This window comes from Eucalyptus grandis, chromosome 8 (assembly GCF_016545825.1).
Source record: "Eucalyptus grandis isolate ANBG69807.140 chromosome 8, ASM1654582v1, whole genome shotgun sequence".
Taxonomy (NCBI): Eukaryota; Viridiplantae; Streptophyta; class Magnoliopsida; order Myrtales; family Myrtaceae; genus Eucalyptus; species Eucalyptus grandis.
Window position 1 is genome coordinate 44,402,458 of NC_052619.1, and position 18,416 is coordinate 44,420,873.

At 36.6% G+C, this 18,416-nt stretch overlaps 2 protein-coding genes across 17 annotated transcripts; both read right to left on the reverse strand.

The window, feature by feature from the left end:
• Positions 1 to 1,492: 1,492 nt before the first annotated feature.
• On the reverse strand, positions 1,493 to 11,888 carry LOC104414547 (disease resistance protein RPV1-like). 16 transcript variants are annotated; one of them, XR_005545816.1, is made up of 8 exons: positions 11,009 to 11,888; positions 7,795 to 8,034; positions 6,755 to 7,692; positions 5,099 to 5,249; positions 4,931 to 4,995; positions 3,804 to 4,118; positions 3,635 to 3,700; positions 1,493 to 3,058 (listed from the first exon to the last, which is right to left on the reverse strand). XR_005545816.1 is itself a non-coding variant. In XM_039300693.1 (5 exons), exons 1-4 carry the CDS (start codon positions 11,657 to 11,659, stop codon positions 4,950 to 4,952), a joined length of 2,004 nt encoding a protein of 667 aa, XP_039156627.1. In that variant the 5' UTR covers positions 11,660 to 11,888; the 3' UTR covers positions 1,493 to 3,700; positions 4,931 to 4,949. The 16 variants fall into 16 exon arrangements, 3 of the variants coding, with proteins under 3 accessions (XP_039156627.1, XP_039156628.1, XP_039156626.1); XR_005545814.1 differs by having other exon boundaries at positions 6,626 to 7,692; XR_005545813.1 differs by adding an exon at positions 5,982 to 6,089 and having other exon boundaries at positions 4,931 to 5,304; positions 6,626 to 7,692.
• Positions 11,790 to 17,895, reverse strand: LOC104432410 (toll/interleukin-1 receptor-like protein). Its single transcript, XM_039300009.1, has 6 exons — positions 17,628 to 17,895; positions 17,473 to 17,537; positions 17,220 to 17,362; positions 12,605 to 13,167; positions 11,888 to 12,134; positions 11,790 to 11,798 (listed from the first exon to the last, which is right to left on the reverse strand). Exons 4-6 carry the CDS (start codon positions 13,159 to 13,161, stop codon positions 11,790 to 11,792), a joined length of 813 nt encoding a protein of 270 aa, XP_039155943.1. The 5' UTR covers positions 13,162 to 13,167; positions 17,220 to 17,362; positions 17,473 to 17,537; positions 17,628 to 17,895.
• Between the last annotated feature and the right edge of the window lie 521 nt (positions 17,896 to 18,416).

The following is an 18,416-nucleotide window of genomic DNA, read 5'->3' on the forward strand; positions in this document are numbered from 1 at the left end:
TAATACATTTGTAACAGGATTCTGCATCCATGCCCATGCAAAGTAGAATTGTTTGATTTGTTCAATTCTCCTCTTCTCTGTAAGCTCTTTTCCTAATAAATGTGATGCTGATTGCAAAACCAGATGAATACTTGTATTTGTAGGATTGACGTTACCATCTATTTTGTGGTCGATTTTGTTGGGTACGATTTTGTTTTGGCCAAATGTTGTTTATGCCTTGTTTCTGGGGTTCTTTAACCCCCTAATTTCCTCAATTTGTCTAGTTTGATTCCTCCTTGTTGTACGATTCATCATATGGCAACATATATTGCTGAAGTAGATATTCTAAAATTACACGTGCCGGTGCTAAACAAAACGAAAGGCTTTCGATGGTTCCATTTTGATTTGAGGACAATTTTCATATTTTGAATGCCGTCCCGCTAAGACTGGAGTTACGAAAATGTGGAAAACTGAAAAGCCCAATGGGAACCCTCTTTAATTCTATCAAAACTTGCGTAGTTATTGTTCAAATGGTCGTAATTTATAGGATCTTGATGTATAATGTGATAGAACTTTCAAAAACAAGGTCAAAGCAAATCTCTGGCATGAAATCGAAGGAGAAGGAGAGTACGAAAACCCATGAGCAGAACCGAACCGGTTCACCAGGTTTAACACCTTCATCCAATTATCCAGTCGATTCACAGTTTTCAAATTTTAAATCAATTCAGCCGATAAGGTTGTGACTAAAATTCTAAAAGCAGTCAAAACACATAGCCATTGCCCTTTGGAATAATGGCTTAGACACTAGTTAAGCAACTTAGTAAATAAACTGTAGACTCAAAATATCGACTTTACTTGTGATTTTTCTTGTGAAATGTTCAATCAATATTCTGAAAATTTGATTATTTCACATTAAGTATATTTAACAAGTATTTTAACACGACCCGCACTATATTTGTGTTAGTAATTATAGATTCGAACTTGGCTTAAAAAGCTACGTGGCCTTACAAGCTACTTGGCCTTGTATTGAGCTCTGGAAAAATTGAGTTTAAGTTCAGGTAGACAAGCAGCGAATCAGACAGAGTACCTTGCCAGCAGCTTTCAGCCTTTCAACTACTAAAATTCCACCATTGTCATCTAGTACAAGGGTACAGGAATATCAAAGAGTGACCTCAAAGAAATTGCTTCGATTGAGGCTTCAATGCGACTGGTTAACACAATTTAATGTGGTAGAGTCTAATTATTAACCAGTAAGATGACCCTTTCAAAGTTTTTTGCTCAAACCAAATGAGTAAATTTTGAGAATGGCTCTTTTCATCCTTCCAAAAGTTTCCCACATTTTTCAATAGTCTTCAATTGTAGCCTACCTACGCCTGAGAAAAAAAGGTTTCAGATATGAAAACGTACATGGATGTGACTCTTCTGCTTTTAGATTCATGCTTAAATAGTTCAAGTTTGAGATTATACGACCAAAACAATTGCAAAATGCCTACATATGATTTTCCAACGTAACTGGTATAGAAAGATGATTTTACACTGAGTGCTTTATTTTGTGTCCAAAATTCTTTCAAATGAGAAAACTATTGTCTTCTTGGAAACATTATCATTGAAACTCTTGCCTGCAATTGACAAATCATTTGCTAATTCCATGGCATTCGCTTTTTCCACGAAAAGAATCTCTCCGCCACAAAATTACAGCTTGAAGTGGACATCTAACCGGTAATCTTGTTAGCAAATCTCATTTTATGCTTAGCCTGCAAATGCATTCTTCCAGCAAGCAATTTGTGATTCGGCCTTTGCTAAAGAATAGCACGATGTCAAAGCTCGCCAAGGCATAATGCACCATATGAGAAGAGGTCGCTTCACATCCAGAATACTTTGAAGAGTACTAACAACACAAACGCCAACAGGAAAGAACTTCCGGATGACTTTCTATAATGACAAAGCTCATTCCTGCTTGCATTTCCATCCCATGGTGTTTGGGGACTTTCTCCGAGTTTTATGAATTGCAGCTTGAATCTACACAAGAGGAATAGCACTGACTATAATCATTAGTAATGAAAAAAACCGAGATACGTAGCATCACAATTTACCCCATCAAAGATAAGGTACGAATGCATAAACATCATTTCCACCGGTTGAACCACAATGAACAGACGCTTCATAGGCTGGCTGCATACACATGAGAGGTGAGCCTATCAAATCAGAAAACTATATGAGAACATTTACAAGGTATTATCACGCTAAAACTGATACAAATGAAGGAGATTGTCATCATGCATACTTGCGTACTAATTTCAGATGAAATTCCACATCTCATATAGTCTAAGCACACAAGTTAGTCTTTCATGGTACAACTAGCACTGCATACCTCTCCCTTCAGAGCCTTAGTGAGTTGAGGAGTGATATATCTAGAATGCAACTTTATCAAACAACTCTGCAACAGGGTAACATACAAAAAGTCAGCAGCTACGTGTTTGATTAACGGAGAGATAGACCTAATGAGCATACAGAAAGCAAATTTAATTGAAAAAAAAAATACATTTACAATCACTCGGGTATGTACTGTTGAGACATGATCAAGTGTTCGAATATTCACAAGCATCAGAACTTCCTCAGGACACTCCAGTTGGCCCCAGAGCGTCTTCAAGGTTGGCACACAAATTGGTCCTCAGCTGTTGTTGATGCTTCCTCTACAAAATCCCCTTTCTTCATTTTGATTGGTCTCATGTATGGAATTTGAAATTCCTCAGCCAAGTTAGAACTAGCAATCATGTTAACAAATCTCATTTTATGCTTGAATTCACATATAGAACCACTTGCACATGCAGTCTTCCTGAAAGTGATTTGCCATTCAGCCTTTGCCAAAGGAGAGGACAATGCCAAAGGTTGCAAAGGACTAAAACACCACATGAGAAGATGTCGCTTTATATCAAGAATCCTTTTAAGAGTATTAACAACGCGGAGCACATGATAAATGCCATTAGCAAGGAACTTCAGGATGCCTTTCCATAATGACATAGCTCATTCCTGTAGTGTTTTGGGACTTTTTCCAGGTTTTATGGAATGCAGCTTCAATCTACACAAGGAAGATAGCACTGACTAATTATCAATAAATGAAGATATCCGAGATCCTAGCATCGCAATTTACACCATGAGAGATAAGGTACAATTGCGTAAACATCATTGACACCAATTGCAGTTGGACAACAATGAACAGAGACTTCATTAGCTGGCTGATGAAAAAGAAACAAACAAGCTCAAAAGAAGTAAGCAATTAGCAACACTTCCCCTTTTTGTGTTTAGGAACATAATTGAAGTTAATAAAATTATGCTGAAAAAGATGAAGTGCCTAAACTATAAAACATAAAGATGTACTTGCTACTTGGTGATTTTGCAAGATCCAATCAGCAAAATCAGCAATACAAGATAGGTTGTGAGGAGGTCAATTTCAACTTTACAAATCCAATGCCGCATACATGAGAGCTAAGCCTATCAAATCAGAACCCTATCTAAGAACATTTATAGGATAGTATCACACCAATAAACTGACAAAAATGAGGAGATTGTCATCATGCATACTTGTGTCCTAATTTCAAGTGAAATTCCACAGCTCATAGAGTGAGTCTTTCATGGTACGACTAGCAGTGCATACCTCCCCCTTCAGAGCATCGTCAAGTTCAAGAGTGATATCTTTAGAATGTGACTGTATCAAGCAACACTGCATCAAGGCAACAAATAAAAAGTCAGAAACTATGTGTTTGATTAACGGAGAGGTAGAACCTAATGAGAATACATAAAGCCTATTTAATTAAATTAAGTACATTTACAATGATTCAGGTATGTGTCGTTGAGACAAGATCAAATGTTTGAACATTCACACAAATCAAAACTTCCTTTGGACACTCCAGTTGCCCCTAGAACGTCTTCAAGGTTGGCACACAAAATGGTCCTCAGCTGTTGCTGATGCTTCCTCCGCAAAATCCCTTTTCTTCATTTTGATTGGTCTCAAGTATGGAATTTGAAGTTCCTCAGCCAACTTAGCCACACCCAAATCAGATGATAAAACAATTCCACGGCAGCAATAGGATCAAATGTGATGCAAACCAATTAGCAAATTCTTGAGCCACTCATCCCACCTTGTTTCACAGACGGGCAAAAATAGTCTAATTATGCAAAAGGTCATCGACACAGTTGACTGAATTGAAGTCCCAAAGCAAGCCTTGATTATTACATAGACCAACCAAACCCGTCATAGAAGCAGCACCAGTTTACCTTGCTTGATAATATTTCAAAACAACAGTATGACTGCTGGTAATGTTAAGGGGGTCTACATTCATATGTGACAGACTAGCCAAAACAACTTTTAACATTTTCTTTGTCACCAAACAGAAACACTTGAACTTTGAATTTTATTTTAGCTTAGTTCATCATATTCCGAGAAGCGATGCTCTTCTTAGAAGGTTAATGAGGGACATCAAGGGAACAATAAGAAACTTGACGGGGGTTTCATTCATCACAGAAAATCAAAAGGTGTTTGTCCCAAACAGGATATCTACCATTAGTCAAATATGACATACAAAAGAACAGAGACTTTATTAGATGGCCGATGAAAAAGAAACCAACAGGCATAATAGGAGTAAGCAATTAGCAACACTTTCCTTATTTGTGTTTAGGAACGGAATTGAAATTTAAAAAAATTATGCTGAGAGGATAAGTGCCTAAACTACATAACAGCAAGATTTATTTGCTACTGGGTTATATTGCAAGATCCAATTAGCAAAATCAGCAATACGGGATTAGTTTGTGAGGAGGTTAATTTCAAATTTACAAATCCAATGCTACATACATGAAAATTGATCTTATCAAATCAGAAACCTATATGACAACATTCGAAGGATATCATTACACAAATAAACTGATAGAAATGGAGGAGCCTAGTAGTGCATACCTCCCTCTACAAAGCCTCATCAATTCGGGAGTGATACCATTAGAATGCAACCGCATTGGACAACTCTGCATTTGGGTAACATACAAAAAATCAGCAGCTTAGTATTTGATTAAAGGAGAGCTAGGACCTGATGAGAATACGGAAAGCATATTTAATTGAAAAAAATACATTTACAATCATTCAGGGATGTGACGTCAAGATCAGATCAAGTGTTTGAATATTCAGAAGCATCAAAACTTCCTTGGGACACTCCAGTCGGCCCCAAAGCATCTTCAAGGTTGGCACCCAAGATGGTCCTCAGCTGTTGCAGTAGCTTCCTCTACAAAATCCCTTTTCTTTATTTTGATCAGCCTCAGGTACGGAATTTGAAGTTCCTCAGCCCAGTTAGCAATGCCCTAATCAGTCATGCGATAAAGCAATTCCATGACAAGAATAGGATCAAACGGGATGCAAACTAATTAGCAAATTCTTGAACTCCTCATCCCAGCTTGTTTCATAGAGAAAATTGTCCAATAATGCAAAAGGTCATCGATGCAATTAATTGAATTGAAGTCCCAAAGTAAGCCTAGATTGTTACATAGACCAACCAAACATGTCATAGAAGCAGCACCGGTTTACCTTGCTTGATAATCCTTCAAAACAACAATTTGACTACTAATAATGTTAAGGTGTTCTACATTCATATATGACAGACTAGCCAAAACTACTTTAACATATCTTTTGTCACCAAATAGAAACCTTGAATTTTATTTTAGCTCAGTTCATCATATTCTGAGAAGTGATGCTCTTCTAAGAAGGTTAATGAGGGACATCAAGGGAACAGTAAGAAACTTGACAGGGGTTTCAAGCATTATGGAGAATCGAAAGGCGTTTGTCCCAAACACGATATCTACCATTAGTCAAATTTGACATACAAAAGAACTTACAAAGTAACTCAAAATGGCCAGAGATTTTTTCAAAGAAAATATGAACATTGGACATTGGGAAATTCTAGGCGTAGTATACAATAATGAGTAGCAGAAGTTCATCAGCCTCAATGCCTTCTATTTACATTAGGGTCTGCATTTTGATCTTAGCTAAAGCATCATGTCAGCTTCTACGACCAATTGCCCCACTCCTTCAATTATGTAAGACTGGCAATTTAGGAAAGTACAGATCCCTGTCATAGAAAACCTTCTTGTCAAAAAAAGTGATCAAAAGTAGGTCATGAATCTCAAACGAAAAATAATTGTTCACTGCTTATTTACCTCTATTCGGGAAACATCACTCCATGAATCAAAATCACACCAATCACTCCATAAATCAAAAGACCGCTCTTGTTAATAACTTCTATAGACGTGTATTCCAGGTAAGTTCGGTATTGGTTCCAATGAGTCACAACCAATAATAGATAAATGAATTGAATTCAACTTTTCAAGTCCCTAAAGCTGAGTAAGTTTCTTGCAGTCTCGAGCTACTCGAGATCGTAACCTCTCAGATCCTGTAAAATCCAACTCTTCTAAGAACTTTGCACCGTCAGGAGCTTGAATTTCAACTAGATTGCCATAGTTAAAATTCGATAATTTCTTCAAACGCTTGCATTCATCTAAAAATATGACCTTCAAGGACTTTAAGTTATGGCCCATAATTTCAACTAGGCTATCGCAATGCTCAATGCGTAATCGTTTAAGATGAATAAGTCCTAAAAGGTCCAACCTTTTAATGGAACTGCACTTTTTTATTGAAAGCTCTTCCAAGTGCATGAGTCCGTGGAGCGAAAGTGATGTCAGCTTGCAATGCTCAATGCGTAATCGTTTCAGATGAATAAGTCCTAAAAGGTCCAACCTTTTAATGGAACTGCACTTTTTTATTGAAAGCTCTTCCAAGTGCATGAGTCCGTGGAGCGAAAGTGATGTCAGCTTATCCCACTCCTCAAAACAGAGTTTCAGTGTTATTGAGGAAAGCTTGCGGATGTCTTCAAGTAAATAACGTACCTCAAGATAGAGTGTTTCTGGGTGGGTGAGGCGAAGGAGCTGTGGCAGTCCAAGCCTTTGACAAGTAATAAACAGATATGTTAAGCCCGAAGGAAGCTCTGGCAGCGACCAGAGCTCTTTACAACCCGTTAGGTAAAGGCTTCGGAGAGAAGAAGGAAGCGCTGGTAGCGACCAGAGCTGCTTACACCCCGATAGTTCAAGGCTTCGGAGAGAAGAAAGATTCCGGAGGCTTTCTGGCAGTTTAGATATTGATGAGTGACTGAGATAGATAGTCTTGAGGGAAGGCAAGTCACCGATTTCACTTGGAATTGCCCCTTTCAGACTACTACACTGGGTGAGATTTAGAAACTGCAGATTTTTCAACCCTCCAATAGCATTGGGAAGCTTTTCGATCGCAGTACATTGCAAGTTAAGGTTTTGCAAATTCTGTAAATCCCCAATTGAGCTGGGGATTTCTCTCAGTGATCTACACATGAAGGCACTTAGTGTCTTCAATTTCCTCAAAGAACCAATAGACGAAGGAATTGCTGTAATACTAGAGTGATTTAAACTAAGTTCTTCTAAATCTTTCAATCCACCCACCTCCTCTAGTAGCTTCTTGAGATTTCTACAGAAAACCAAGTCCAAGGTAACGAGGCTTGTGAGTTTGCCAATAGAAGGGTGGAGATGCTTCAATCTACCACAACCGCCAAATTGGAGAATTTTCAACTGCGTGAAAGCTGAGAGTTCAGGAGTACATCTTAAATTAGCACAGTGTTGAACCTTGAGAACTTTAAGCTGCTTTGACGCCTAATACAAAAGGAGAATAATCCGTCAAATGAGGAGTTGATTGGCTAAACAAAAAACAAACCTCAAGATCGCAAAGAGGATGTATTCTTTTCCCAATCTTACCTTGAATGATTTCCATCCTTTCCAATTCTCTGTGATTCCTCCCCTAGTGTTACCATCCCATAACACCAGCACCGATAATTTTGGCAAATGCAAGTTGAATGATTTCCATCCTTTCCAAATCTCTGTGATTCCTCCCCTACTAGTGTTTCCAGGAAAGTCCCACGTAAGCCATCTCACTTCAGAAAACTTGGAATCTCCGCTAGAAGCTGCCCCCGGAAAGTCGTGGAACCGGGGGTGTCTCTGCAAGTTTTTTCACTTTTTAGTTTTTGCTTTTTTTAAATCTGGAATTTGCACGATTACCTTTTTATCCTTCCCCTATACATGTATGGATATGTAAACTCACCTTTTTTTTTTACGACCTTTTGAAAGTTAAACAAATGATGCAAAGATTAAGAAAAAAAAATTATTATTGCTTTAAAACAACTAAGGCAAATGCACCTCAATGTTTTATCTCTTACTTCTTCTTCTTTTTCAAAATTTTGTAGCACATGGATTTTCACTTTCATTTAAGAAGAAATACATAAAACTAGTTTACAACGTACAAATGTTTACTTGTAAATTTTTAAATGACTTATGTATAATTTTTAAAAGAATTTGTTAAAGAGTGTCGATGGGCCACCTGTGAGTAGCTAAGGAAGCACCCTATTTTCATTTCATTAGTTAAATGTAATAATGTGGAATAGAAAAAAAGAAAAAAAAAAGAGGGAATTTTTAATATATTCAGATATATAGAAAAGTTTACGTGGAGGGAAATTAAAAGAAATCAAATATGACATGCATTATCAAAATAGATATAGAAAATTAAAAGAAATATCCATATCTCTAGAAGGTATCTAAATATCTTTAACATCATTGACTATTTGCGTGAAGTGTTTACGCATTTCTTTGACAATCGAAACGCTTTTTTTTTTTTTTTTTTTTTTTTTGGTAAAGCTTGTTTAAAAGTGACATGGCGACATTGGTTAGTAGTTTTGACCGGGATTGAAAAAAATAAGTCGCTTTCAGAATAAGTAGAAAATGAACCGATTAACTAAAAAGTGCCGTGGTAACATTGTTTAATCATCATACGTTGGTTTCCATAAGAATAGCATCGTTTCTTTTTCCATCTTATAAATCAAAAAACATACTGTTTAACTTTCCTGCTAAAACAGATCATTTAATTAGTTGCAGACGGTGAAAGAAATTTCCTTATGGCTTTATTTGACTTTTATAATAATACCTACCCCAAAAGTTTAATTGGTTAGAAATTCACTTTTATGGTTAGACACGTTTGTCATTATATCTGCTTTAAATATTAACCAGTGAAATGCAATGGGTATAAATCCTCTTAAGTCTATTTGTCTGAAAAGTAGCTAAATTGTTGTAATCATATCCCACACTATCTTTAATAATTTTTGCTTGTATATCGATCTATACTATGTATTACATTAAAAAAATCTACTGTATGGAAAGGGGATTTCAAACCTCAAACTTTCGTCAAAAGTGTCCACACAATTCGCATATATCTCACCAAAATGAACTAAAGAAATAGGATATAACAAAATAGGCATAATCATATTTGAAATAGTCAAGACAATTGGAAATTATTCCCACAAGCATTTCAATTTCCAAAGTTAAATCAAAATCTCTCGAATCGTACAATCATTTCATTTTTTTTCGACACTATTTATCATCTTTCAGCATTTTTGTCCATTCAAAACAAAATTGACCTTTCTTTTTCATTGTTCCAAACACCTGTATGGTCTGGTTTTTTGGCTAATGCTAAGAAGTTATTGGATCAACAAAAGAGTGATATTAAATCATATTTGAAATAGTCAAGACAATTGGAAATTAGTCCCACAAGCATTTCAATTTCCAAAGTTAAATCAAAATCTCTCGAATCATACAATCATTTCATTTTTTTTCGACACTATTTATCATCTTTCAGCATTTTTGTCCATTCAAAACAGAATTGACCTTTCTTTTTCATTGTTCCAAACACCTGTTGGTCTGGTTTTTTGGCTAATGCTAAGAAGTTATTGGATAAACAAAAGAGTGTGATATTAAATCATAGGAACAAACTATTTGAAATTATATCAAGAATATAAGGCTGCTTTGTTTGCCCAGCATCCCTTGGTAAATTTCTAGGGTTAATTCCTTGCCGTTGATCAGCCATGAAACTGTAAAGCTTTTCAAATGGACAATATATAATAAAATGACATGAACATTGACAATTTAAGTTAAAGATAAAACATAGTTGAAAAAATTTGCTTCATGCTGAAAATCATATATAATGAATACAAGGTTATGGATATAATAATAAGCATGACATTTCCTCCGATTAGTCAAGTTTTTTTTTTATCTTAAAAATAGTCAAGTTAGTCTAGTGAATTTTGGTGCAAAAGTGGCAATGCCCAAAAAATATAGATAATATAAAACAACTTATAGCAGATAGAGATGTTTGTTATAAGGAAATCCACTCTTTATTATACACCTAACATAATCCATGAAATAAGCAAGGTCAATGGGATAAAACCCTAAAAAACGGTAAGATTTGCCTGTACATATTTTTAAGGGATTTTTGCTATCTATTAAGAGGAGATAACAATGGAAAGAGATGGATATAAATAACTAGTTGAGGGATTGGTATCTTCAAAATCAAAACAAAGAAAAAAAATATATCGAACATCCGATTTCTAAATCACAAGAGCACCACAATACATTTGGCCGTACTAGAAAGCAAACATATGTGATAAGTTTGAAATTTTTTTCCAATCTTATTGCTTTGAATTATTTATCGGTTATTATACTATCTCCTTCTTTTTTCTTAACCAGGAAATCTTCATTTATTTGATCTATGATGTTTATACTTCATCTTCATTCATAATTATAGTCCTTCTGATTATCAATATTTTCAAGACAATTGCATGCTATAAGTAAATGAGATTTATAGTCTAAAATTGCAGTTAAAGGATTTTGAATTGATTGCCAAACAAATTTTTCCATATGTAATTTACATCAATGAAATTGAATCAATGTTATAACTTTTTCATCCTTGAGATACTTATGATTTATTTAGTGTCACAATTAATCTACGATGTACATAAATGGATGTTTAAATAGATTTTTTTTCCTAGAAAGTAAGAGCATCTTTTCATGCTCAATGAAATATTAGAATAGATCAAAGTAAATATATTAAATAAGAGGGAGAGAAAAAAAGAGTGCCATATTTTACCTCTGAATGTCTTAGTACTCTTGGGACTCCCGCATATTTGTCGTCCCATGGTCCACTACATTTCTTAAGCGGTTGTCCTTGGCAAAAAATGCTCCTTCCAAGATCTCTCAGTTGATCATGCATCATAAATTCACCATTATCTCCAATTTTAATTAAGCACCTCAACTTCAACTCTTCAATTCCTTGATTTGGATAAAACCCACAATCCTCCCACATGTACATGGCTAATCGTGCAGCTTTGCCATTGTCATGTATGTCAATAAAGAAACAAGCGATATCGAGAAAAATCTGCTTATGTCCATCTTCTAATGCATCATAACTTATTTGCAATATTTTTTGGACATCTCTATGTGGTTGGTTTTTTAATTTCTTCTGCACATCTTCCCATACACCTTTATTCTTCTTTTTATACAAGTATGAACCTACGACTTCAAGTGCCAAGGGAAGCCCACCCATGGTAGATATGATATCACGAGATATACCATCAAAGTCCTTCGGAGAATGGTCCGCACGAAATGCATGTCTATTAAACAAAAGCAAAGCATGCACCTCATCCAATCCATTCAATTCATACTTGTAGTCCACCTCGAATTCAGATTGATCAAGAACAGCTTTATTTCTAGTTGTAACAATGATCAAACTTCCTACCATAAACCAATTACGTTCCCCGGCCAATGCATCTAGTTGATTCTTGTCATCTATATCATCCAAAAGAATGAGAACCTTTTTTCCTTTGAATCTAGATTTGATTATATTAATTCCATCATCAACTCTAGACACTTTATTTTTGCTGCGTAGTATATCCGATATTAGTTGACTTTGTAAATACGTAATACCGCAGCGCTCGGTAGTTTCTCGAACATCTGGAAGGAAGCTGACATGCCCACGCCCAAATTTGTTCGAGAGTTGATTGTGAATGATCTTGGCAAGAGTTGTCTTGCCTATCCCACCCATGCCATAAATTCCAATCATTCGAGCATTGATGGAAGGACTGTCTATCCAATTCATAATTTTCTTTAGACCATCATCAAGTCCAACTAGTTGCTTAGGCACATTTAGTTGAAAATCTTCTTGTAACTCGCTTTGAACAGTTTCAACCACATGTTCAATTAGTTCTCCCTCATGCCTATCAAACAACGAAAACAATGAGAGATTATGAACCTAGACATAGTTTATGTGAAGTAATTGATCCTTGTCAACTGTGCTAACCCTTGTTGGCTATAGGAGGGTGATTTTATCTAGTGGTGATCAAGCTTTGGAAGACCGAGCATTGGAGTCATTTGTAGCCTATTGTTTAGTGATTGATACTATTGGCTGGAGGTATTGTCGTTTCCTTGTTATTTGCTCTATACCAGAGGAAAATGTAAAATTCTTGGGCACTATGGGATGCTTTGGTTTTTGTTGTTGTTAGTTTAGTTTTCAGAGACATCTCGGTGAGTACTGGTGTTTGTTGTCCTCGACGCATTATGGTTGTTTATTGGGACATTTTGGGAATCTTGTCTGAGTTTTCAGTGAAAGTAATTGATCTGCATTTCATTGGTTTTTGCTTGAAGAAGAAAACAAACTTATCAAAACAAGAAAAGTTCAGTGAAGTACCCGTCCTCAAATTTATCAGATTCCCATCCATGTAAGTAACTGACTTCATTAAGTGCTCGTTGCCATTCCTGGATATCCTTCTCATCATAACGCTCCCACCTCAAATGGAAGGCATTTCCAAAATTTCCCTTTAGATGCCGCACATCCGATGGGGCAACTTTGTAAAATATAGGCAACACTATGTGTGACGTGCTCTTCTTGCATTCCATGATATGAACGAGCTCACGGAGGCACCATTTGCTCGACGCATAATTTTCAGAGATGACAGGGATCGAAATCTTAGACCGTTTGATGGCATCGAGAATCTCTGAACCAAATTCCTCACCAATTGGGATGCTATTCTCGTCCCTAAACACGCAAAACGGTACAGTCCCTGCCTTGACCAGATTGTGATAGAGGTGATCGGTGAATGCCTTGCGGGTATCCGAGCCTCTAAAATTCAAGAACACGTCGTATGGACTGCCACGTAAACCTGTGGCTTTTGGAGAGATGGATGAAGAAGAGGACGCTCCTCGAGTGCTCTTCTCCTCTGCTCTCTTCCTCTGCTCTTTGTCCATCGCGATCTGAGAGGGAAAAGTTGAAACGAAAGATGCTTTTTATGCTGCTTAAAAGGATCGATGAATAATGAAAGATGCTTTTGCAAATGCTTTTTGGCTTACGAAAGATGCTTTTTCTGATGCTTAAAAGGATTGATGAACAACGAAAGATGCTTTTGCAAATGCTTGTTGGCTTGGTTCTCTCTCTCTCTTACCCCCCCCCCACCCCCACCCAACGATCTATTCTCTTTTTGTGCGAATGTTGTTTCTCTATTCGTTTTAGGTCCGTTGCTTCACTTCTTTTATGTTTTGGTTCAAATTTGATGATTACATATTTTAAATTTATTTAAAATTGGCATATTCTTAATGAAGTTGAAAATGTGAGGTAGAGATTAACAGATGGTTGTTGTCATTTCTCTCTTATTTATTTCATGCTCGCCCCACATGCCGGTAATATTATATAAGACGAATTTATGATATGATGTTACCGAGCTATTCACTTCTAACTTTTAAATTTAAATTATTGATTGATATATTATCTGCAAAATAGAGCTGTAATTTGTTAAATGACACCAAATGAACATGATGTGTTAGTATTAAGTTACTAATGATATATGAAATACTTGTCCACTATCCTTGAGTTCTTTTCCAGGTCATTTTTTTATTGCTATTTTGTTGGCATATCATTCAGCTCTTGAAAAGTAAGTAAACCACTGAAAAAAGAAGTATGCGAAATATTAAAAAAAGATGAAGATAATTTAGGAAAAAAGCATAGAAAAGAAGGGAATGACGTGGTCTGGGCCTACTTTTAGAAGGGAGCAGCGATAGTTAGAGTTAATGTCCAAAAGGCTTTTCAATTATGAATTCATGACACATAGAAACCTTCACGAACATGAAATTAAAAGTTAAAAAGGGAATGAAAGATGCATGGCAATCTGAGGGTGAAAGTTGGAATGAAAGATGCTTTTCTTGTCTAAAAGGATCGATGAACTGATCTCTACAAACAAGTATGAACATGAATATGTTACCTGGCAAGAAAAAATGAACAAGAAATCTTTAATTGAACGGTAATTGATTGACTAGGAGCAATTGCAGCTGCTTTTAGCCCACACCTTATCTTCTTTTTGACCTCATCCTATTCAAGTCGAAGTTGTTGGCTTGATCCCACACGAGTAACGTGGACGTTAATTTTTTAATTGGGCTATGAAGTACTAGAATCTGCATACAAGGATATTGCATTCAATCAAAAATATAAGCATACGTTTGGTTTTTTATTTGGTTATTGAAAATCGGAATTTAATAAATCATTTAAAAGAGAATAATTGAGTTGAAACAGAATTAGAAACGTGTGAAAGACATCAAGAAAGGACTGAGCTAGTGATTAGGAATGTGATTTTATATTTTAATTTTGTTTAAAGTTGCCATATTCTTAATGAAGCTGGAAATGTGAGGTAGAGATAAACGAATACTCATGGTATCTTTCATCTATTCTATGCCGGCACCACATGCTACAATTCCATGTGAAATGAATTTATTTTGAATTGGTGTGTTATCACCAAGCTTTTCATTTCAAATTTTCAAATCTAAAAAGTTGATTGATATCTTCTGTAAAATAGAGATATAATTTGTTAGATGGCACCAAACGGAGAAGCAGATGCTCCCTCAGTGCACTCTTTTTATGCACTCTTTTTTTTCTCCATGTTAGTCTGAACGATTAGAAATTAGGTACTGATTCAATAGAAGAAGGAGAAGAAGAGAAGAAAGAAAGTAAAAGGAAGCTGCAGAGGAAAACCCAGAGACGACCAAGGTTTGCAACAATGGCGTTGAGTGCTTGTCCCCATTTATGTTGGAGGGCGCACCTTGAGAATATCACCGCAAGGATTTTTTTTTATCCAATTAAATGGAAGTAGAATAGGATCATCGGCCAAAATTTGTGATAAGTCAGGTTAAATTGATTAATCACATTTTGAAGAATGAATTAATTGTTTGTAACAAAAAGAGGTGTAAGAAATGAGTGATATAAAGCTAGATGAATCTCCTAATATGCCCGTATGGCTCGATTTATCCGATCATTTTCGTGTGTGTCAAAAGATCAACCAGGTTTTTTTTCTTACCGTTAAAAGGGAATATCCTTTCTACTATTAATGGTCCAACAATTCGAGGAAAACGGAATACTACTCATTTGGAATGTTCTATAGGGAGGTAAAATTGTCAAACAAAATCTCCTTCAAACAAGACTGACTCTTAGGATATGATCGGCTTCAGGATGAGTAGGTTCTAGATCAAGAATCAAGAACTTATTCTGCAATAATCAGTTCTCCGTTTTTGTATTAAGAACCAAACTAGTTGACCCAAGAACCAGCCTACTACTATTTTTCTGATTTATTTTTCTATAAATTGATCTAGGACTTTCAAACACAGAAAAACCTCACAATGCATAAAAAAAGAAATGGTCTATGGGTTCAAGCGAAATGTGGCAATTTTGCGTGCAATAGAGTCTAGCGTGCTTGCAGACCTACTCGTTCTAGTTCAACAAAAGATCAATACTGAATTACAACGCAACAATCAGACAGCAAGGCTATTTATAGGATTAGCCATGTCTATAGTCGAAAACAAAGGCTTTCGTTTTTCAACGAAGTCAAATCTGAGCTGGGTACATACCTCGTTAATAGGTGACAACGACTCCAAAGAGAGAATAAAAGACCCTCCTCCTCCTCTGCTATTTAACGACCACCCCACATCCCCAATCGACAAAAAGGGGCCCAGGATACACTTAGTTCAGCCGATTATTCCAATAACAAAGCGACAAATCCATAGAAACGACTCGCTAATAAGACATGAAAAAGCAATTAGCTCCTGCAAGCTGAGATACGAAGAGAGGTGCGAGATTGGAGAGAGGAGAACTTAAACAAGCCCGGGTGAAAACTTTCAAGGGGGAAAGATCAAAGAAAGCAAGTGAGGACAATAGTTCGAACTGTTCTGCAAGAGAGAGGCCGAGCGTGAGAAAGCACAATTTGGACCAGAGTAGAGAATGACCAATTCTGTTCATATCTACTCATAAACCATATTGTTAAACAGATAAATGTGACTCCTGCTAATATTTCCGTATGATATTATCAAAGACGTTCTTCCACCTGTAAACGCTACATTCTCTCCCACCCTATACATGCATAAATTATATTGTCATATCTATCGTAGATCAGTAACTTTCTATGCTATATCACGGCTTTGCTGTAAGCAATTAAATCTCATGAAAACCACACTTTATGACAAGTTTCTCTATTTTAACCTGCATAATCCACATGCATTGAAACCAGCAGCTTTGCTCACTTTCAAGTTTTCCATTGTAACCAGCAGCCAAAAAAAAAAAAAATAGTACAACTGTGTATTTTTCATAACTTCCAGAAAACATTTGAATATTCTGTCATTTTCCAGAAATTATGATTATTGCCAATATAATGGAAATTGGTTTTATGGACATTCAAAAATTCTCTAGTTGATCTGATCTGTTCGGATAAAGTTTTGTTGTTGACAATTTTGATCCATAGCCTTTGAAAGGTTTTGTGCAATTATTGAAGAGAATAGACCAGCACAATTGATATTTGGAAAAAATATAATTTTTAACAGTTTTCAAGAGAAAAGAAGAGAATTATTTCTACAAAAACTGAGTATTTTGGATTTTTCAAGCTTTAAGTAATTTTGGACAATTGGGGTACACATAGGACCAATGGACCCAAAATCAGGTCTAGAAGGGTATTTTCATAATTTTCATGGAGTGGGCCCTTTGTCCCAAGGGAGTTCAGTCAACCTTAGATGTTTTGAAAACAACACCGGGACAACGGCCAGCATGTGATTCCCACCAGATTCAACTGATTAGTTTAAACGAGAAGATTGTAGTAACAAAAATTAGCAATATATATGTGATGATGATTTCACAAAAGTAGAGGGAATTTCACACGTATTATTCTGTATGCCTTAAAAGGATGTTAGGCGTTATGGGATGAGTAATAAATAGTCACATGTATTTTATTCTTTGTCCTATCAATTGGAATAGACCAGAGAATGAAGGTTGTGCTTACCTCCGGGAGCAATTCAGAGATGAAATAGTTGTGACGGGTTTCAGTGTTTGAGAAGAAGTCGCCTCGAAGCAGATCGAGTTGGGTCCGAGTCCCGAAAGGCTGCGCAATCCCGAGGATCACCTTCACGCCTCGACCTAGACCAGCTTGGTTTGGAAAGACACGAAGGTAAATTTGCAAATCATCTCAGGTCAGAACGTCGCGAGAAAGGACAAGTAGTGGCTACAAAATCACCAACTACAGACAGGGAACTTACTATCTTTCGATAAAATCCAGAAACGACTCTCGTGTTCCGCCGAAGACCCCCCAAATCCAACAACCCTAATCACCTCAGCGGAGTCCGTTATCAGAAATTATAGCAAGCGGAACACTAAAAAGTTCGAAACTCGACACGATTCGAGTTGACTTTTCCTGCTGATTGGTGCCCGCCGAAAAACCAGTCCTTTGAAGCCGGTGGTTCGGAAGGAGCGACTGCAGGTGCTCTTCGCGACGGCCTCGAGTGTACTGCTCGGTGGATTTGCGAGAAAGAAGATCCCTTGCTTCCTCCGCCGATTCAAGCCGAAGCTCTCGCTCTGGTAGTAGAGGCTTCGATATGCTTCAGATCTGGAAGTAAGAGAGAACTTGTACCTGGGGAGTCCGACGACGCGGTTCTGTGTTGACTTTCTGCTGCGGGAACATGATCACGTGCCATGTTTAGGTGGAGGCACGTGTCTTGGACGCCCGAGCCAAAGTTGGCTAAATTTCAAAAGAATATCGGTGGCCCACCGTGGAAGAACGGCGAATCAAATAGCTGATTGGCAGGTGAAGGGCAAGGGCTCGCTTGCTCATACACGGCAAGCAGGAGACGAGAGCCCTCTACGGTCAGGCTGCTAGTTCTCACTAGCCATGCCATGTAAGAAGCTCATTGTTTAAATCAACAATTTTCGATCAAAATTATTCAAATAAACTATATTGGAAAATTATTAATAATTTGAAGATTAAACAAGTTAAATTAAAAAATTTATAATTGAATTAGTACAAATGCAATAAATTTAAAACTTTTTTGATAATTTTCCCTCATTAAATCATATGGAAAACCACACTAAATGATAAGTTTCTCTAATCCGATCCACAGATGTCTTCCTAGAAATTTCCTGCACATTAAATTATTTTAGAATGAAAGAAGGTCACCTTTCTCCCATGAAGTTCACGACAGGTTCT

Bases quoted from the DNA above. Each gene is read 5' to 3' on its own strand.
- LOC104432410 (XM_039300009.1), bottom strand. From the start codon at position 13,161: ATGGACAAAGAGCAGAGGAAGAGAGCAGAGGAGAAGAGCACTCGAGGA. The intron at 12,135-12,604 runs GTACTTCACTGA...GTTGTTTGATAG, and splicing joins TCTGATAAATTTGAGGACGG to GCATGAGGGAGAACTAATTG.
- LOC104414547 (XM_039300692.1), bottom strand. From the start codon at position 11,659: ATGGTAGGAAGTTTGATCATTGTTACAACTAGAAATAAAGCTGTTCTT. The intron at 8,035-11,008 runs GTAAAATATGGC...AAAAACTTGCAG, and splicing joins GAGTACTAAGACATTCAGAG to AGACACCCCCGGTTCCACGA. The intron at 7,693-7,794 runs GTAAGATTGGGA...CTTTTGTATTAG, and splicing joins AAGGATGGAAATCATTCAAG to GCGTCAAAGCAGCTTAAAGT.